Source organism: Dioscorea cayenensis, chromosome 9, assembly GCF_009730915.1.
Source record: "Dioscorea cayenensis subsp. rotundata cultivar TDr96_F1 chromosome 9, TDr96_F1_v2_PseudoChromosome.rev07_lg8_w22 25.fasta, whole genome shotgun sequence".
Classification (NCBI taxonomy): Eukaryota; Viridiplantae; Streptophyta; class Magnoliopsida; order Dioscoreales; family Dioscoreaceae; genus Dioscorea; species Dioscorea cayenensis.
In genome coordinates this window covers 119354-140499 of record NC_052479.1, presented here as the reverse complement: position 1 = coordinate 140499, position 21146 = coordinate 119354, and the positions used below count along the sequence as shown (strand labels likewise).

Here is a 21146-nt window from a genome sequence, read left to right as displayed (position 1 = left end):
CGGGTAGCATTTTGTCTATTCTTATTTGTCGTACCATGGGAGGAGATCTTCTCTACGTCTAGATGTCTATTTATGTTTTTTGGTTATAACCACCTCCGATAGATTTTATTTGCATCTCCTATTACCCCTTTATACTTGCTATTTTTTGAATTTTTTCATATAATAGTTATAATTTTTAATAAATTTGTGATTTATTCATTTTATTTATATATATATATAAAAACTATACATACAATATGAATAATAATTGAAGTTACAAAAAAAGTTATTCATCAATGGGTAAACCCTGTCAAAAACATCTCCCATATTTACACGGCAAAATCAACAACCATTTGGAATTTAATTAAACTAACAAAGGACAGTAGAGGCGTACGTACAACTTTATATATATTTTACAATTTGTAGGTAAGTTCGATTTGTCCAACCTTATTGGATCAAATTTAGTTATAGTTAACTTAAACCCTAATTACATAGTGAATTACCTCCTTTTCTTACATCTGATCACATCTCTTTTGGGTCTTCTTAGATTAGTTACAGGAGCATATATATATATATATATGAATTGGCCTAGTGGCGGCTCACTTCTTTAAAAGACTATTTGGTTGTACGACATGTTTCAAACCCTGAAGTCATTTAATTATCCTCATTTTGACCCATTTTAAATTTTCCCATGCATATATATATATATATATATATATATATATTAGTTGGGTACAATGGCACTCTTAGATCTTATGGATCACTAGCTAGGATTGTTTTTTTCCTTCACCGTTGCATTCATTCTCATGCATGCATGCATATACTCTTCCCTATTTTATTGTCTTTTACGTAACGTCGAAACTTTAATAATCATCACATTATTTTTCCTATATATCTTACATATCATCTTCAGATGAACTACAAATGATACCAAATTCAACCCTATTATTTTATTTCTTTAGGGTTATAACTTATTATCTAACTGGATCTCTTAACTAATTCTTGTTTGATCTGCAAGATGTTTTCTTTTAAAATATTTCATTATTAATCTTATCATTAACATGTCTTGAAAATTATTATGTATTATTGCTTTGATTCAAACAACCTCAGTACTGAATAAATTAAGATAACAGTCACATTTGCTTGTAATGAAGATTTAATACATTGTTTTTTGGATAAGATATTAATAATTTTAACATGAAGTTGTTTTTTAATTGAAGTTGCTCCATGACTAATAATAAATTATCATATATATCAAAGTATATATAGAACAAGTGATTTGTGGTAGAAACAACTGATCTCATACATTAGTTAATTAAAAAGGTGACGGCCGCGTATCAAACTCATAATTGGAAAACATAAAATGACATGAAAGTTTTTTTTTTAAAATTTTAAATATTTATTTGCTCTTAAACAGTGTTAACTATCTTAGAATTTATAATTTTTATATTCATATTAAGAAATGATGATAAGACAAAGTTTTTGAAAAAAAGGGGGGCTTTTAAGAGGATAACTAAAAATAGGTTTTCATCAGAGATTATCACAAATCAACAAGCCAAATGGCAAGATGACATGGCATCAAGCCTTGTCTTCCTTTCCTTTTACTACAAGAGGGAGTTGAGGGGTTACAAGGTGCTGGCCAATCCTAGCCGTTGGATGGTTGCATCATCAACGGCTAAAAATTTAAAGCTCATTAATAGAGCTTCAATGATAACAATAAGAGAGGAGCTAATCAGGCCTTCTCCTCCTCCTTCACTCATAACTGTTGCCTCTTCTCTTCCTTCTTCATCACCATTTCCATCTTCTCTCCCTCCCTCTCTATCTATCTATCAATCTATCTATCAATCTCTTTTCTCAGGGCTCTCTATCCGGCCATCTCTCTCCTTCTCTAAATATGGAAGGAGGAGCTGGGGTTGGAAGGCAACTTTTGGAAAAGGTTGGTGGAGGTTTCCATAGGCCAGGATCATCACTGACTCCATTGGAAAGGTTCTTATCCTCTTCAAATGGAGGAGGAGAAGGAGGAGGAGATCATCCATCAGGAAAGAGAGCTACAAATATTGCTAACCATGAGAAACAGGTTATTTATGTTGGAGATAATGGGAGTAAGTTTCCTTCTTGTGCTTCCTTTGCTGCAATGGATGTTGATCATCTCTTGGATGAAGCTAGTTTCTGTGATGAGTTTCTTGTTGATGGAGATGTTGGGTTTGGTGAGCTTGATGCTGTGCTTGTTGATGAAGTTGGAGACAATGGAAATGCAAATGAGGAAGACAAAAGCCAAAGTGAAAAGGAAGTTTATTGCAACCCATACTCATCTTCTAACACTAGTCATGGTGCTACATATGTTGTTAAGGGACAGTGGACAGCGGAAGAAGACAGGTAGAAGAAACACACATATATATATACTAATACAATCATGAGATTAACTTTATCATTTTTATTAATTTTCAGTCCCTTGATTGATTCTTTATATGCTTGTTTTTTGGTGCAGTTTATTGCGTAAATTGGTGAAGCAACATGGTGTGAGGAAATGGTCTCAGATTGCAAAGAAGCTGGTTGGCAGGATTGGGAAACAGTGCAGGGAAAGATGGCATAACCATCTTCGCCCTGACATCAAGGTTTCTCTTCCTTATACTTTCATCTTTTTTTTGTGTTCATCTTCTAATGCTACTGCAACATAACATGAACAATAAGTTTTTACGTGTGTGTGTGTTGTTTTATATATATGTAGAAGGAGACATGGAATGAAGAAGAAGAGAGGTTGATGGTTGAAGCACATAAGAAGGTAGGAAACAGATGGGCTGAAATAGCAAAGCATATCCCTGGAAGAACAGAAAACTCCATAAAGAACCACTGGAATGCAACAAAAAGAAGGCAGAATTCCAAAAGGAAGTGCAAGAAGAAGGCTGCCCAAGGAGAGAGACCTCGCCCTTCAATCTTACAAGAATACATCAAAGCCAAGACCGCAGAGGAGCTTATTATATCCACAACCACCACCGCCACCACCACCACCCTTCCGTCAAGCCAACTCCACTTAGTACTCCAACAGGCACCAGAATCCATGCCCATGTCTGTTCATGGCTCCTCTAACTCAACCACAACCCTCGGAGAAGATGCCATGCTCTACAACTATGGAGGGTTTGAAGGACTTCAATTTGGTTCCCAAATGATGCAAGAGCCATGGATGGTTGATTCATTACAAGTTCCAAGCTTTGAAGATGATCAAGATTATCAAAAGTTCATGTGGATGAATGAGAGCACATTCAAGAGTACTCCTGATAATGTTATTGCTGAAGCTAATGCTAATGCTTTGGTCCTACCAAATGCTTCTTCTGAACATTGCCTTACTAATAACACTGGTAGTACTAGCACTACTACTACTACTACAACAACAACTACTACAACTACTAGTAGTGGCTATTTGTTATCAGATATCTACATCTCAAGTCTTCTAGAAGGCGCACACTGGCCTTCTGTTAATACCTTCGAGAACATAACTTGTCCAGAGATCCATGAAGATGTGAGCTTCTCGAATTCAAAGAAGGATATGGATTTGATTGAGATGATCACTGCTAAATTCTCTCACTCTCAGGAAAGTGGCACTGGTTAATTAGCAGCTAGCATTGCCCTTTTTTTTTTTTTTTAAAATAGAGTCAAGAAAGCAGGAGGTCCAAGTCTTATGGTCTTTTTAATATTTATATCAAATTTGTGTGTTGTAAAGAATATAAGCTAGTATTTTAAATCATTTGTTGTTTCGTTTTCAGTGAAAGGTCATGTAATTTGTTCTCTTTATAAATATATATTATGATTTTGCGCAAAGGATATGACAAAGACCGTTAGAGCTTCCGTCTTGTCTTAAAGCGGAACGATAACAGGACTACGTGATTTGCATGAGAGTTTGTGGACGACCAACCAAAATTCTACACGTCGTTATTCGAATCTTCGATCTTAACTCCTCCATTAAATTAAAAATAAAAATAAAAATAATAATAATAATAATAATAAATGGGCATTAGAAAGAGAACTTAAAGATGTTTATAATTACTCGATTAATGGAGGAGGTCATGCAGTTATATACCAATATCTTCAATATATTCCAATTTGTTTAATTACTACATTGAATTGAATGGCAATTCTAGTATTGAAGTTCATACGAGTTAATTACGCCACCAGCATTAAGGGAAGCAATAAAGTCATGACCAACAAATAAATATATAGGTTTGAAAAAAAAAAAAAAATTCATATACTCATAGTATTGCTTAAACACAAACTTCAATGGTTATTAATTTGGCTCCATAAAAATATGGTGCAACTTATACATCCTATTTGAATTTTTGCAAGCCCTAAGATACATAATCCTGCCTCGGAAAAACATATATATATATATATATATATATGCAGGGTATAGTAGGAGACTGTATATGTGTATATGTATATATAAGCTCTTTTTTCTTTAATATATGCTGGAGTAATGACAAATTCAAAAGAATACCCAAGAAATATGAACTGCAAAACTAGTTTGATAACTTAGCCATCACACCGCTCTGCTTCAGTTCGGAGAACGGCAAATAGAGTATTGAACAGCAGTGTGATCAACTCCTGATGAGCAGTATGTGTTCTTTCACATAGTTAAAAACTTCTTTACATTATCGGCTTTTTCGGCTTCACAAGTAATCAGGACATTTTGGCCTTAGCGAAGAATACACCAGCAAATAAACCTGGTGAATATCCAGCAGAGGAGAATTTGCTTAGGAAATTAAGTTGATGTGATGAAAATATAAAGCAGGTAATGATGCAAATTGGAGGTGCTTTACCGAACAGTATACTAAACAAGTTTGGCAAGCTCACAGGGACCTTGAAGAGCAAAATACCACAGATTGATATTGGAATCTTGTTTAATGATCCCACCAAACTGCAAAGACAACATAAATCATTCGGCAAACAAAGTAACAGGCAGCGACAGACAACAAACAACTGGAGGAAAAGAGAAACCATTGATTTTTTTCGCATTAGTGTAAAGGAAAATTTGTTTCAGAGTGTTAAGAATGTAACTAAGTTAGCTAGCAGGTTTCTAGTTAAGCAAGGAGAAATTAAAGCGATGGAATAAACATCTTCATGCTTTCACACAGTCCTCTTGGTGATGGCATACTAGTATCTGCATATAGCAAGCATAAATTCCATGGGATTATATATACAGGGACTGCCTAGACATAGACAAGAAAAGCTTCCTCCATAATCAGTGGACGTGTAATTAAAGATTGCACACACTTTACTTTACCTGTAAGTAGTGGGGCTTGTTTGGTTTAGAAACCACAATGATGTAAAACTAATGGCCAGTCCAAGCAATCCACTTACTGTAGCAGCAACCCAAAACATAGGTAGCTGGATAACGTCTCTGCAAATGAGCACCAGTAGAAAAGTGAGAAACAAATTACAAGAGTAAATGGGAAAGATAGGTGATGTGTAAGATCAAGTATTTATGTTCCTTGCAAGTGAAAAGCATGTTATTGCATGCGTCATCCAAATCCAAGACAAACCAACAGAGCTAATCGGTAGGACACGTGTCCTACAACAAATGAGTAGAAAACCAAACGTAGGCCAAAATACCGGTTGGAAATAGAACATTCACAGTTTCCTAAATAGCTGAGGTGCACAAGAAATAAAAATTTAATATTTGAGTGAGTCCTTACGACTTAGAGACATATCCCCATTCATCTGAGAGAATGATCAAGACTATGGCAAATGGTACAGATAGTGAATTGTTCAGTAGCACCATTGAAACTTCATTCAATGAACCGGACTTGGTTGACTGCTTCGCTGTGTCCATGACTTTTCGGAGTGTCAGCTGTCATTACAAAAATGCTTGAGATTAGTTGATGTAACATAGAAAAACAAAAGAACAACTTGCAGGCTGTAAAAACAAGAAATGAACAGGGTAATAAATGAACTCAAGAGGTATCTCGTACACAAATATTCCAATATTTTAAACGGTCGAGATTCACTGCCCTTAGCAAGTCAGGCTTGAGATGGACGTGCAAGCGCGCAAACACACATAACAGAGCTACATGAACTAGTTGACTCGCTAGAAAGAATAGCAAAGTACAAACCAAAATAAATGTGCCTGATGTACTCACTGAATAGCTAGCTGTAAGAACGCAGTTCATAATTTGCCATGTGTAACCCATCGCATCAAAGGATAGATCTGTAATGCCGCCACTAACAGCTGATACGATCTGGAAAAACAGAGAACCTGTAAGAACTTGATCGATGCTAGTATGCTACATTATTCATGTTGTTTGCCTGAGCTGAAATGATGATGATGATGTAGACAAAGTTGATGTTATCTGGCTCAATAGGTAGTTGGCACTCTCTAGACAGCAGAATAGAAAAAGAGAAATTAAAACTGTTTTATCAGGTCAAGCCTCCTGACACACAATATTACTATCCCAGTACATCAGTACTGACAGTCTGACACCCAAAAAGGTGTGTTCCAGCATCATCATTGAAGTCCAAAAAACCATATCAGTAAATTCATACGAAATGCATCTCCGCTGAAGTAAAGGCTCAGAACTGTTGAAGCTGATTGAAGCCTGCTCCTAGGTGAGGCGATCATGGTGCAGAGGAGAAGTATAGTACTGCAGCTGGGTCAACTATTGCATGGAGTATGGATGGCGTTCCTTTACAACTGTATGCACGGAAGTGCATTAAAGGCAGGGCGTGCTGTGCACGTTTTGGTTGTAAGAGGTCATGAGTTACATGCTTTGGAACTAGTTATTTTTTATTACTAATGTTTCAATATTTTTGAACTATCTGTTTTGTAAGACTGTAAGACTTAAAAGAGGATGATCTCTGAGAATGAAAGCAGACCTTTTATCTCTTCTTTTAAATCCCTAAATCATTATTACAAGAACCACAAGAAAAATCCTGGAAACATTCCGGATTTCAATTCTTATAACCTACAACATGTCTAAACCGAATGCACAATCAAATTTTCAGCACCAATATTTCTTTTCATAAAAAATTGCTTGCAAGACCCTACTTATATAACTTGACTAAAATCAACCATTTCTTCATATACATTTAAAAATGCTATAAAAGACATAGAAGCCAACTACCTTACAATAGGAGAGTGGTACTTGGAACCCTCATAAGTCAAAGATTTGACTCGGGGTTCTCTTCCGACTCGAAGTTTGAGGGTTCACAGCTTGTCCACATTTATTAAAAATAAAAAAAAAACTAAAATTTCTTTACAGACATAGCTTGATTGATTCATGTAACGCAACCAAGAAGAAAGAGCATACCATTAGAAAAAGAGCAACCCAAACTTTTCCATTCTGGCGCTTCTTGAAAAGATAGATTTCACCAAAGGCGGTTAAAATATTTGTCATGTTCTTTAATATTGTCACCATTGCAACATTTATGTGCTTCAAGCTATACATGCCCGTCACCAGCATGCCGACAAATATAAGATTCACAGGAATCCAAACTCGGACCAGCTTCCATGTCAGCTTTTCTGTGGAGACTGCTCCAAGGAACTCCAGTGCTAGAACGATCATGACACTTACAAAATTCTGCATTATTAACCACCCTCAGAAGATAAGCAACAAACTTAACGGATGCAATGCATGTTATTCACTTTGCTACCCCAAAAATCCAAGTTTAGATAAAGTATCTATCTATGCCCGCAGATGCGGAGAGTAGTTAATTGAATTTTTTCTTTCCACCCTCAATGGAATACATCAGTATATTTGAAAATCAAATCCCCACAAGTTACGTTTATCAATATTCAGTATGAGAAATTAGGTCGTGATAGTGGCAATCTACCCAAGACATAAAGGTGCACAGTGTGCCATGATGAGTATTATTACCTGGTAGAGCATCAGTGATACTCCTGCATCAAAACCATAGCCAGACAGAACGAGTTTATTCAGCAAGATCATGCTACAGGAAGAAATGCAGTACGCTAATCCAGAGAAAAGGGGTCCAGATTTTGTTTTACTTCCGTTGTGAAGCTTTCCATTTTCATCAATGGCATCACTGATTCTTGTTTGAGGTTCATGCAATATCCTGCACAAGTATAGGGTGCAAAACTAAGTTTGATTTGACAAAAGAATGAATATTTGTCTAGACTGGCAATTAGACTCACACAATTACTTTCAGAAAAATACAATGCATATAATTGCCATTTGGTTGTTTGAGCAATCTGTCAACTTGTAAACAGACACATAATCACATTAACATAGGCTCAAATTTACAGTTCACTTGTGAACATTCCTTAAGTTGTTGTTGTTGGACAGTATCCTATCCACCCTTACTGATAAAAAAACCTTTGCAATTAAATGAGCCTTGATCCACTTTTTCAAAAAAAAATTAAATTAAATTAAATTAAATTAAATGAGCCTTGCTTTTCATGGTTAAAAATACAAAAAAGTCAATACTTTTTTTAAAAAAGAACCACAACACCATGATAGCATGAAGCTGCAACTTTAGAGGAACCACAAGAGCAGTAATAACCTGTTATCAGTGGCTCTTCTTGCCAGATTTTCAGCAATGTTGGTAATCGACTTGTTTCCTTCTTTCAGAAATCTATGAAGAATATTATAGAACGTGCTACTTCGCTTAATGAAAAATTGAGATTCATTTTGATCCCTGGAGTTTAGTTCCTCAATATCAATAAAAGAATTGAATTTGATATTAGAATTCATGACAATTCACCTGCAAGGCACCTAGATTTAGATTAATTCAAATAAAAATAAGAAATCTGCTTCAATCAAGCAAGACATAGACGTTCGCTAGTTCAATCCAAAAATAAGTAAAAAAAACCTTCTAAAAGATTACCCTTGCGCCGATTTCCTCGCAAGCAACGAACTGAGAGCGACGCACACGATAAATAACCGATTGATTCAAATAAAGAGATTGGCTGGAAATCAGTTGACGAAGCAAAGAGGATGCGATTCCAGAGCACTCAAAGGGGAACAAGGACGAGTAGAAAATGAGCAAAGCGGGCAAAAGAGGGATGGAAACTTTTCAACTCTCTGAACCCGAGACGCCACGACATCAGAAGGGCATAGAGGGCCGTGATTCCAGGTGGTAGCCACGCTACCAGCGAAGTCGACGGAGCTATTCCCGATACGCGGAAATGAGAAAAAAAGAAACATTTTGGAGCAGTAGGACGGAATGCTGACGAGGTTTTCGACAAAATGCCCCAACCGCGAAGCATGGAAAGAGCGAGAGATGCGCGAGAGACGCGGGAAGCTCGAGCTCCACCCTCGGGATTCATCCATGATTTTGACGGTGATACTGTCGCGAGAATCCCATTTATTAATTCTAATAATAACTGTTTTATAAAACCATATTAAAGTTTGAGACATATTTGAGATTTAATTTGCTTTTTTTAATTATATTTAAAACTAAAATGCCCTTGGAGTTATATATATAATTAATTAATTGATTAATTAAAAAAATCAGTTATTTTATCTTGATTTAAACATTTATCTTCTTTCGTTTTTATATTATTAAGATACAGACATTATTAAGATATTTTTCATATTTAATTTAAACTTGAAAAAAATTATCTTCTATTGAATCAAGAGATAAATAGTTTTTTTTTTTTTCGTTTAACCCCTTGAGTGGTTGGAAATTCATAATGAATGTCTTTTAATCTTTGAAAATTATTATTTACTATATAATAAAATATCAAATTAAAAATTATGTGTATATATGTAAATATTGCAGGGCCGCCCAGATAGTGCTAGCTTATGACGAAGGACAAATATTTTAAAATAACAAGAGCTTCCTCATGTGAGGGGCAGTGAGCTCGACTTTTTTTAAATATACGGTTAAGATATGACGTGTGTGTGTGAAGTGAGTCCAATTTTTATTTTTTTAATTAAAATGAATTAACCACGATTTATTAAAACAGTACACATAACATGTGCAGAAGAGATACAAGCACTATACCAAATTAAGCTTTTCGCGGCGTTATTTTAGTGCCATTTTATATAAACCCCGCTAATATTTTTTATTGTGCAGTGTTTTTGTTTCCGTAAACGTCGGCTTGTTATTTTGTGGGCTTTGAGGGATTAAAGCGCAAGAAAATATTTTCATTAGCTGTGTTTGTTTACAAGGCGCCGGGAAATTTTTTTTTAGTGGAGTTGAATTGAAAAAATATTTAGCGGATAAACGCCGGTAATTTATTATTAATTTTAGTTTGGAGGGATTTCACACAAAATTCGCATATAAAAAAAAGTTAGTTTCGTGGCTTTTTGCTAGAATGCCCATTACTTAATAACAAATTAAAAATGTGTTAATTTTTTTTTAATTAAATATGGATAAACCAATAAAAAACAGAAGTACAAAGGTTAAAACAGAAATACAAGGATAGAGTCATCTCTCACCAGAGGTGAGGAAGTACAAAAAAAAACAAAAGGGAGAAAAAGAACAAACAGGGAGAATAAGCTAAGAAGATGGAAGATGTCGTCTGGCATCTCAGGCCTACTTGGACAGACGTCAGGATCACCTACTCCTGAGCAGCACCGAGGTCATGATCGCCAGCTGAACTAGATTCTCTAGCGTTAAGGAAGTTGAGTGAGCGTTTAATTTTCTGAGAAGCTTCATTAAGTGATTTGATGTATATCAGTAGCTGTAGAAAACTAAGAAAGAAGTATATTAACAAATTTAAATAAAATATTGTAATGCGGTAAAGCATTTGAGAATTTCTTTCAATCCAGATATTCCACATAATAGATCGGGAAATGAGATCCCAAAGTATTCGGTACCGAGAAGTAAGAGATGATAATCAGGTGTTCCAAAGTGAGGAGATTGATTGTGGAAGAGAATTAAGATCTAAAGCTTGAAAGAAAAAAGCCCATATACATTTAAAGAATTCACAATTGAGGAAAAGGTTATTCATACTTTCAGAAGCATTGTGACAGAGGACACAAGTATTAGAGATGTTATGAGTGATACAACCTTTCTTGAACAGATTTGCAAGAGTAAGGATTTTGTCCTCCCCAACAAGCCAACAGAAAAGGGTAATTTTACTATGGCAACGGATATTCTAGAAAAAAGGGTAATGCGAACTTCACAATCCACCATCGATAAGAAATTTGTATAATGATTTGACTGTGAAATTTCTACTTTTTCTGGAGCCCATAAGGTAATGTCGTCCTGATTAAAAGAACAATCAGGGCTAATTTCAAAGAGTGAAGATAACATATCAAGAGAGTATGTGGAGAATAAAATTTCAGGGTTGTTTAAATGTTGGGAAAATTGTCTGATAGTTATCCAAGGAATGGTGCATTGGGAAAAGAGGGACGGGCAGAGATCTTTGAGTAGAAGCCCAGCGTGCCAACGATCAAATCAAAGAGAGGTGTTAGAGCCACTTCTAATAGTTTTGTTTAGGCAGGAGCAGAATGCACGTAAGATGGAGGTCACTCCAGCAAAAAAAAAAAAGATTTATTTATAGGAGGAGAGTGAAACAAGAGTCCATATGGATCACTGGTAGAGTAGTTAGAATGAATGATTTTAGCCAAGCAACTGTTTGGGAAACAGGATAATTTCCACCACCACTTCCTTAACAAAGCTTTGTTGAATTCCTGGAGTTTGAGAATTCCCCAGCCTCTCATGTCACGAGGTCTAGAAATCATATTACAACCAATTAATCTGATTCCTTTGGGACCCAAGTCAGGGCCTTTCCAAAGGAAGTCTCTTTGAATTTTATCAATTTCTTTGATCACCCAAATAGGAAGTTTGAAAACTGACATCCAGTAGAATGGGACGGTAGAGAGAACATAGTTGATGAGAGTAAGATGGCCTCTAAGGGATAGATAATTTGATTTTCAAGGTGTGAGTCTAGAGCGAACCATACTAGTGAGCTTAGCCCAGTCTAATCGTCTTGGTCTCCAGCCAGAGAGTAGAATCCCTAAGTAAGTAATACGAAGACAATTTCTACAACAATTTAGGATTCTAGCAGAGGAATTATGTGGTTGGAAGCCAAAGTTTGTATAGTACAAACAGCTTTTTGAATAATTAATGGATAAACCAGATGACCCCTCAAAAAGGTAAATGATAAGTTTGATGATATGAAGGTCATCTTGTCCTCCAACAAAAAAGTTTAGAAGGTCATCAGCATATTCAAAACGACAGATGTTACCCGACTGATTCAGTGGAACGCCCACAAGAACTTTGGATCTAAGCGCATGAGAGAACATAGCACTCAGAACATCAGCAGCAAAGGCAAAGAGCAGAGAAGATAAGGGATCGCCTTGCCTCAGACCCCTTATGCATCTGATATAACCCTGGGTACTTCCATTAATGATGAATTGAGTTTTTGCGGTGCTAAGAATAGCATGGACCCAAGAAAGCCATTTAAGTCCAAAACCTCTAGCAACAGGAATTTAAAGGGTAAAGTTCCAATCTAAAGAGTATTAATTAGTATATATCGCCGACCCCTTTACTTTAAGAAAATAATATATATATATATATATATATATATATATATATATATATATATATATATATATATTAATTAGTATATATCACCGACTCCCTTCCCCCCTCCTCTTCTGTCACTATCTTCTTCTAGGTTTTTCTCACATTGAAGCTGATCAGGTTTGTGAGTTCCCAATTGAAAGGATGTCTAATGACCGAATTTGCCAAATTTTTTCTGGGGTTTTCCCCTTTTATGTTGTTTGTTTCCGAATTTTAATTTGTAGTGTTTTTCATTTACTTGTGTTTGTTGATTTAGTTTTTTTTTAAAATTATTTTTGGGGTCTTGTCCTATTTTTGTTTTTGATGGTTGCTTGGGGTTTGTTTGGGAACATTTGGCAGCACAAGCAATATAGAACAGAACAAGTAGTTGTGGTACAACACAACTATTTGTCTTGTACCAATATTCTATGGATAACTTCTCGAGTATTAGACAAAAATATTATAAAATTACTTATAATACCCTTTATATTATCTTATGTTTGTTTTACCATAAACAACTTCACAACAATATATCGTTTTCAATATTTTAATTAATTTTTTATAATTAATCAATTTAGTAAATCATAATTATATTTTTTTAAAATTTTCAAAATATATGCAAAATTAATTTTTTGTTAAAAAATACAGATAAATTCATGTTAATATATCAATCAGTTAAATAATATTATTTTTTATATGAGATTGCTAATATGTTTGATATATCTATGAAAATCATATCTATGATTCAGGAATATAAGATATAAAGAGATTTATATTTATTTTTTATACAATTTAAAATTTTAATTTTTAAATCGAAAAATTTTAAAAAATTTATGTTAATTTTTATGATTTAAAATTTTAATTTTAAAATATCGATCTTACATTTAAAAAAATATTATATTATTAAAATTGATTAGACTTGATTAGACCTGATGAGCGTCTTGGGATGTGATATACATGATTATATTTTTTATTCTTTATTAAGGGTAATTTAGTCTTTAGTTGTGTTGTACCACGATAAAACTTTTGTACCGAGGTTTTGGTGGTGCAAAATTTTTAACTATTTTGTGTTGTACTCTGACATCCGCTTGTGCTGTACTTTCAACTTTTTAACAAACCAAATAAAGAACAAGAGAAGTTGTGCTGTGCTGTACCTTATCAAACGGACCCTGAGGTTTTCTTAGGGTTTGGGGTAAGGGGATTAGTATCTTATTGTGGCTAGGGTTTGGTTTGGATAAAACAATAATCTAGTGAATTGTTGATTATTATGAAGGAAAAGTTAATTTCTATCTTTGATAAAGTTCTAAAATTAAAGGTTTTGGGTTTTAATCAAAAAATTTTTCAAACCTTGAAGTCAAAATTTTTTTTCTTTGTTTTTAAGGAAATTAGGTACTCACTAAGTGAAAGAAACATATGCCTTTTGATTATTTTTGTTTTTTTTATGTTTTGAGAAATTATTTTTTTCTCTATTTTTCTCTTTTGATGTTTAATGGTTTATGGTATGATGTATTTTTTTAATAGAGCTTTGTGTGTCGATTCTAGAAAGATCAAACTTACATATTTACCTCACATGAATTTTTAATTGTTTGTGACTAAGAATTTTCTTGATAAGGCTTCGCTAGAAAGTTTGGGATGCTATTAAGATCAAGACATCTTGTGCATGAATAGTTCTTCTTTTTTTTTTTTGAAAAGATGGATAAACCACTTCAATAAAACCAAAGCGAAAACATGATACAAGTCTTCACCAACAGATGAGACCGACCACTAGAGGTGGTACAAAAAGCAAACAAACCAACAACAAGAAAACATAAACAACACAGGGAAAAAGGAAAAAAAGAAGGCCTCCTCGCACCCAGCCACCCACCAACCAAGATAGTACTCAAGATCATCTACAGCTCTGGCGCCTCCTCGGCCGGCGGCTCCTCAGGACCCGCATCAGATCATGAACCCAGAAAGTCCAGGCTACGGCGGACGTTCCCCATGGCCTCCTCAAGTTTCCGCTTGTTTCCCTATGCATAGTTAAAATACCAGGACAATAACAAGCGATCAATTTTGATGATAAGGGTATGATCAGGCACAACATTGACATTAAAGACAATATCATTTCTGGCCAGCCAAACAGTCCACACAAGTGCTTTCACTAATAAATACCCAAAAAACTGAGCGAGGGTTGCACCGTTCACCTCCACGCGACCCAAAGATCGTCCACCGAGGAGGAAGGTTCAGGCAACTTAAACAATAAAACAAAGTAATCCCAAATTCTACGAACATAAGGACAACTCAGGAAGAGATGATCCACCGTTTCAATCGCTGAATGACAAAAGACACAAGTAGCGGTTGGCAGTTTGTTACATTTTCTCCGCGCTAAATTCTCCAAAGTGAGGACCCTATTCTTCCACACAAGCCAATTAAGCAAAGTAATTTTTTGGGGGCAAGGCTTGCGCCAAAAGAAACCCGCAGCTGGACATCTGACGCCGCCGTCACTAAGAAAACAATAGAAGGATTTAGATGAGAAAAGACCATTACCTGTAAGCGCCCAACTTTTCTTATCACACCTATCCCCCTATGCACTTGTGAGCGTTCCAAAACTTGTGACACACAGGCGTTAGCAGAAAATGGCAAGCCCTCAAGTAGGAAAGACAACTCCCAAACTGTACCATTAGGAAAATTACTTCGACGAAATTCCTCCGGCCACAAATAACTAGGAGTAACTCCATTAAGCCAACGATCCTTCCAAAAAAGAGTTGTCTCATCCGAATTGATGAAGTGCCCGATGCATCCTCTAAACGCCTGTAGACAGCCAGTAACCCCTTTCCAGAAGAAAGACATCCTACCCGATATCCTAGGGAAAAGATGCCATCTGACTAACCCATAGTTGAATTGTATAACCGTCGCCCCGCACCAGTTATTGTCCATCAAAAACTTCCACCACCACTTCCCCAGTAAAGCCGAATTAAAGACTCGCAAGTCCAATACACCCCAACCCCCCTGCTCATGCGGCCGGCACAGATTCTTCCAACCAACCAAAAGACATTTAGGGTGCTCAATATCCTGCCCAGACCACAGGAACTCTCGCCTAAAATAATCCAACTTTTTGATAACCCATTCCGGAAGTCTAAATATGGGCATTCAATACGTTGGAATTGCAGACATGACAGAGTTAACCAACGTCAATCTGCCCCCCAAAGACAGGTGCCTAACCTTCCAGGATGAAAGCCGCCTCCGCACTCTTTGTATCAACTCCTCCCAATCCTGTCTACGAGGCCTTCTCCCCGCAATAGGAACTCCAAGATAAGTCACTGGAAGATAGCTAACATCACAATTGAGAGTAGCAGCAGCTCCTACCTGCGGGAGCTCCCCCATCTTGCTAGAATAAAGGCAAGTTTTTGCAAAATTAGTCGCCAACCCGGTCATACTTTCGAATAGGAACAGAATGAGCTTAATAATTCGGAGATCCTCCAAACCCCCAGTTGTCAAAATTAATAACTCCAAGATAGTATCCATTTTTAATTTGTTATTTCAGTGAAGGTCTTTTCTAAAAAATGCAACCTAATTAATATTATTATTATTTATTAGTAAGGATTAAATAATAATTTTACATATTTAGCGCGAATAGATGGCGGGAAAAAAAAAAATCTTCACGTTATTTCCCGCCCAAACAGCGGCCATGTTCATTGTATTCTATCAACCCTCTCATCACTGTTCTCAGATCTGAATTCGAGTCGACGAGCAGAGAGAATCCCCGACGATGCCAGGGAGCAAAATTCCGAGCTTTTCATCGGCCTCCGAGCTTGGATCTGCCGTCGTCGATGATCTAGAGATTGCTGGGAGGTGCCAGGGTTCATCCACCAGCCGGAAGCGATCTAGATCTCAATCAGCGCTGAGGAGCTCGATCAAGAACGTTCCCTCTCCTGCTAAAAGGATACCTCCTCGTAGATCCAGCAATGCTATAGTGGATTCTAAAGGAGAAGTGAGTTATTTTTAGATTTGTTCATCTTTTTTCTTTTTTAATAATTCTTACCCTCATGGTGGTTTGCATTGATTTGAAGAGTAATGGAGGGATTGAACTCTTTTCAGATAAAATTGGATCTGCAGCAGTGCTGTGATGATTCCAATGGAGAACCCATGGTGGTGTCCTCTCCGAAAATTTTGAGGGAGGAGAGATCCTCTGATCCCTGCTTTCAGAGGTCCACATGGAACCCAAGAGGTCCTTAACTCTGTCTTTTGAGTGCTCTATATTCCAGGTCTTATAAATTCGTGCAATTGGTTTCCTTTTAGACATAGCTATTGATCTCGAGTATTTTTAGATTGGATTTCCCATGTCAGTATAGCATTGACCACCTTGAAATTATAGTCATTATTCTTCTTCTTTCTAATGTTCTTTCAATTTTGCAACTCCGGGCAACTTGTTCAGACGAGGAAAGTTGGGATTATTAATAGATTTTAGATTCTTACTGGAACCTTAATATTGTTGTTTTTGTTATCCCGCTATAGCCCCAATCTCCTCGGCTATAGGCTCTTGTCTATGTGATCTCATGTGTTGAACTGTTCCTTTTCTTCTCTTCCAAACTATGCAGATCCTACACAGATCCAAGCTGTGAAGGAAGCACTCCATGTGGCCTCGGCCCCATATAACATTGTATGCCGTGAAGATGAACAAAAAAGTATTCTTGATTTTTGTAAAACTTGCATCGAACAAGATAAATCAGGAAGCTTGTATGTGTGTGGATGCCCTGGAACTGGAAAGTCATTGTCTGTTAAAAAAGTGAAAGAGCTTCTTGTGCTGTGGGCAAAAGAGGTATGCTGTCTTTGCTTTATTGTATGGCATATTATTCAACATCCTCATTGGGGAAAAAAATCTAACTATTTTCAAGCCACCAGGCCGGATTTCAGACACCAGAAGTATTATCCATTAACTGTACCTTGCTCACAAAGGCATCTGAAATTTTCAGCAAGGTACCTGATCAAATTGTTGGAAGAATTCTGTAACTTGGTTGTGATTATTGTGACTTCTTTTTTCTTGAATGGTCTTTATGTAGGTGATTGAAAAATTCCATCCTCACTTGAGGAATAATAGTTGCTCACCTCTTCAAGACCTCCAGAAACTCTATTCTCAAAAGAGACAATTGTCTTCTGGGAAAATGATGTAAGGAATAAAAACAGTGTTTCCACATAGAATTTGCTTAGTTTTTGTGAATTATCCATGTTTGTATCAGATAGATTTTATATTTTGCATCCTTATGCAGTGCATAACATTTTTTTTCTTCAAATTTTCACTGTATAACTGTTCAGAATTTGTTTTATTCCTTATCTGCTAGTTTTTTTTTATTTCCCAGAAGACCCTGGTTTCTTTTAGTTATTTATTTAGATAATATTGCAGATTTTTTGGTTCTATTTTTTCAAAAGAACATTGTGTTCACTTTGTGCAACTTCTGAGTTGTACTAGAATTCTATAAATCATTCTATGTAGAGCGGTCTTTCTCACTATGTTCATAGAATCAATGACTTTGAAGTAAGAAATCTCTAATTCTTTTTAACTCATCAATGTAACTTGTTAATTTGGCAGGATGATCATCGTTGATGAGATGGACTACTTGAGAACAAGAGATCATCAAGTGCTTCATGATCTTTTCATGCTCTCAACTCTTCCTTACTCTCAATGTATACTAATAGGTATGTTTCTTTAACTTACATATTTCCTTATTCATTATCACAAAGGGCACCAGAAGTCTATGGGCACAAGGATATCATGATAATAGATGAGCAAACCTCAGAAAATTTCCTTTACTGCAAGAGATTTCTTTTTGGTGTTGTAATTAAATGTAAATGGATATTCAATTCATTTATATATCTACTTGTAGAAGAAAGGTATTGAATTTGAGAATTAACTTTTCCTTTTGATATCTTTGCTCCAGGAATAGCAAATGCAATAGACCTAGCAGATCGGTTTCTTCCAAGGCTTGAATCTCTGAATTGTGAGTTTAATGACTTGTTTCTTATTTCTAACTTCATTTCAGTCACTATATGAGTGCATTAGCAAGTGAATTACATTTCTTTCATGGTGTATAACCCTTTGAAACAAGTATAACTTGAAAGCCTTTGCAATAAGACAACAATGATGTAACAATGTTTCCAGTATGGACTCTGCCTGAAAACTCATTACAATACACTCTGAAAATAAGGTTGACATTTGTTACTGAGTTCCTGTGTGTTTTTCTTTGAGTCAGGTAAGCCTAATGTTGTGGCATACTGTGCATATTCTAAAGATCAGATCCTCAAGATTATCCAGCAGAGGCTGATTGTAAGTCTTATGCTCTGTTGCAGCTACTATCCATTGAAGCTGCTTTCATTGTTGTTCTTATTCTTATCTTCCTTCAGTCGCTTGTGGATGATGCTTTCGCTGTTTTTCCTCATGCAGATGAACTAATGTTGCATTGTTTTCCTCTTATAATTTCAGGCTCTTGGATATGACATCTTTGAACCAATAGCACTTGAATTTTGTGCAAGAGTAAGCCTAGCGTTTTCTTTCATTTTTTTTTCATTTCCTATATATGAGTTATTTTGATACCAATTTTGTATTTTGTATGATAAATTTGAAATTATTCTGTTTCTAGCAACTGTTCATCCTTTGATTATGGTACTATAACATCAGACACATTATTTATTTCTCTATTGAACATGCTTAATAATGGTTAAAATTGGCTCAGAAAGTAGCGGCTGCTTCTGGGGACATGAGAAAAGCTCTTGATGTTTGCAGGTAAACTCGAGCATCCTCTTGCATTTTGTTGATTGTCTTGTTATAGAGAATTTAATCAAGTATGTGACTGGTGTTCCTTAGATGTGTGTTTGTAATTTTAGTTCCTGCATTTCTTGTTGAGGCTAGAATTCATGGTCTTCCATTTTAATGCAGAAGTGCAATTGAAGTTTTTGAGGCAGAACTGAGGCTTGCTACCAACAAGGAAGAGCTTAAAATTGTAAGTGACATAAGTTTTACTTGTTTTAGATTTTGATGCTCACAAGTAGAAATACCTAAGGCAATTCCTCTGTTCTTTTACTATCTGTAGATTCCTCTTCTGATAATTCCTCTTCCTTGATATTTAGCATACACAAGTTTCTGACCTAGCTGTCTGAATAAAATAATGTACTGCTGACTAAGAATTTCCATCATGTGCATATGCATTGGTAATTTTTCCAATACAAGGGAAATGATTTGCTTGATTGCAGGTAAGATTTGATCATATGGACATTGCGTTGTCCAGGGCTTTCAAGCCATTGATAGTGGATACAATACAATCTCTTCCTCAACACCAACAGGTAAAATAAGATAAATCTTACATTCAAATTAGACAAGCATCCCATGTCTTTCCTCCAGTTGAATAAAAAGGAAAACACTTCACAAAGCAGTAATCATATCTTTCCAACCATGTTCCATATGCAGATTATATTGTGCTCTGTAGTGAAATTCTTCTGGCAATGCAAGAAAAATGCTACGACGCTTGGAGAGGCAAGTTTGCTTCAATTGCTGAAATTATTAACACACAGAGTACAAGTCTCTATACTGCTAACAAATGATGTTTTTTGTTTCCACAACAGCTCAACCGTTCTTATTCAGAAATTTGTAAGGACAGCCATATCCCTCCGGTAGGAATGCTTGAATTTACAAATATGTGTAGAGCATTGAGTGATCAGGTTAAGCCTATACTTGGGATTTGCTATATTCAAGTTATTCATTATTCAGTACGTAACAATACTTGCATGAATGTTCAGGGGCTTTTAAATGTTGGCCAATCTAAAGAAATTAAACAGAAGAGAGTGACCCTACAGATAGATGGTTCAGATGTCAGATTTGCTCTTAAGGTGCTCACTAATGCATATTTGGTTACAAATCTGCTCATATTCATTCCTGTGAAGTTCTCATAATTCATGATATTTCAATTGCATCAGGAAATACGATTCTTTAATAATTGCTTGGAATCCTATAACAAATAAATGAAAGATGAACATGATGAAAAGTTTGTTGATGTTGGGATCATGGTCTGCATTATGGATGGCTTTCTACAGAAAAAACTTTATGAATTGTTAATGAAGATGGCATAGCTGCTTTGCTGTAAGTGACTCAATGCTTATTCTTTTGAGCAAACCTAGTAATGTGTTTCCATGGAAAATGTACAAAGTAATGACACTTGATGCCTTTTCTCTTAAAAAAAATCTACTAATGTATTTTCCATTGAAAATTTATATGCTAATGACATCCAATTTGTCAACATTTTTGCAGAAAATTTCTATGTTGTTTGCTTGCAATGCAAACGGGTAGGTTCAAGCGGGAGTGCTATTATAGACTTGAGAGTGGTAAAGTGTAACGTTAGTGTATTCTTTTTTTTAGACATTGAAATATCATAATACAAAGCATTATTTATCTGTCAATTGGCATAAATACTTGACAATTTCTACATTTTCTAATTGTTTCTACATAAGTTTAAGATGGATGGATGAAACAACCATGGCAGTGATTGGTTTCAATAGAAAATGGGCTAAAGTTTGGAAGTCTAGAATCATGTGAAGAGAGTTTTTATATGTAATTGAACAAATTTGGACTTATAATATTACAAGGTGGTTTGTTTTTTCCATATTTTAATTGCATTGTAAGGGAAATAATATATAAATGACAATATTGCATTTTAAATTATAGTAGTGCTTCT

The 21146-nt window shown here is 35.6% G+C and overlaps 3 protein-coding genes across 5 annotated transcripts; 2 read left to right on the top strand and 1 right to left on the bottom strand.

The window, feature by feature from the left end:
* The first annotated feature begins 1873 nt into the window (after positions 1-1873).
* On the top strand, positions 1874-3586 carry LOC120269047 (transcription factor MYB119-like). Its single transcript, XM_039276335.1, has 3 exons — positions 1874-2355; positions 2468-2594; positions 2708-3586. The coding sequence occupies exons 1-3, from the start codon at positions 1874-1876 to the stop codon at positions 3584-3586; spliced, it is 1488 nt and encodes a 495-aa protein (XP_039132269.1).
* Positions 3587-4288: 702 nt separating this feature from the next.
* Positions 4289-9242, bottom strand: LOC120268718 (GDP-mannose transporter GONST2-like). Its single transcript, XM_039276008.1, has 9 exons — positions 8815-9242; positions 8491-8691; positions 7845-8043; positions 7278-7547; positions 6111-6209; positions 5667-5821; positions 5255-5371; positions 4791-4888; positions 4289-4694 (listed from the first exon to the last, which is right to left on the bottom strand). The coding sequence occupies exons 2-9, from the start codon at positions 8679-8681 to the stop codon at positions 4651-4653; spliced, it is 1173 nt and encodes a 390-aa protein (XP_039131942.1). The 5' UTR covers positions 8682-8691; positions 8815-9242; the 3' UTR covers positions 4289-4650.
* Positions 9243-16122: 6880 nt separating this feature from the next.
* On the top strand, positions 16123-20871 carry LOC120268374 (cell division control protein 6 homolog). 3 transcript variants are annotated; one of them, XR_005538924.1, is made up of 17 exons: positions 16124-16417; positions 16525-16654; positions 17025-17245; positions 17329-17403; positions 17487-17593; positions 18014-18120; positions 18363-18422; positions 18675-18748; positions 18905-18955; positions 19155-19204; positions 19358-19421; positions 19672-19761; positions 19886-19951; positions 20041-20136; positions 20215-20304; positions 20392-20554; positions 20723-20871. XR_005538924.1 is itself a non-coding variant. In XM_039275803.1 (16 exons), the coding sequence occupies exons 1-16, from the start codon at positions 16196-16198 to the stop codon at positions 20759-20761; spliced, it is 1542 nt and encodes a 513-aa protein (XP_039131737.1). In that variant the 5' UTR covers positions 16123-16195; the 3' UTR covers positions 20762-20871. The 3 variants fall into 3 exon arrangements, 1 of the variants encoding a protein (XP_039131737.1); XR_005538923.1 differs by having other exon boundaries at positions 20392-20620; XM_039275803.1 differs by lacking the exon at positions 20392-20554 and having other exon boundaries at positions 16123-16417.
* Positions 20872-21146: the final 275 nt, after the last annotated feature.

Coding starts and splice junctions, on each gene's coding strand:
- LOC120269047 (XM_039276335.1), top strand. CDS start 1,874: ATGGAAGGAGGAGCTGGGGTTGGAAGGCAACTTTTGGAAAAGGTTGGT. Junction 2,356..2,467: donor TGGACAGCGGAAGAAGACAG/GTAGAAGAAACA, acceptor TTTTTGGTGCAG/TTTATTGCGTAAATTGGTGA. Junction 2,595..2,707: donor ATCTTCGCCCTGACATCAAG/GTTTCTCTTCCT, acceptor ATATATATGTAG/AAGGAGACATGGAATGAAGA.
- LOC120268718 (XM_039276008.1), bottom strand. CDS start 8,681: ATGAATTCTAATATCAAATTCAATTCTTTTATTGATATTGAGGAACTA. Junction 8,044..8,490: donor AGAAGAGCCACTGATAACAG/GTTATTACTGCT, acceptor ATACTTGTGCAG/GATATTGCATGAACCTCAAA. Junction 5,372..5,666: donor TGGGGATATGTCTCTAAGTC/GTAAGGACTCAC, acceptor GCTCATTTGCAG/AGACGTTATCCAGCTACCTA.
- LOC120268374 (XM_039275803.1), top strand. CDS start 16,196: ATGCCAGGGAGCAAAATTCCGAGCTTTTCATCGGCCTCCGAGCTTGGA. Junction 19,762..19,885: donor CTCTTCCTCAACACCAACAG/GTAAAATAAGAT, acceptor TTCCATATGCAG/ATTATATTGTGCTCTGTAGT. Junction 19,952..20,040: donor ATGCTACGACGCTTGGAGAG/GCAAGTTTGCTT, acceptor TTTCCACAACAG/CTCAACCGTTCTTATTCAGA.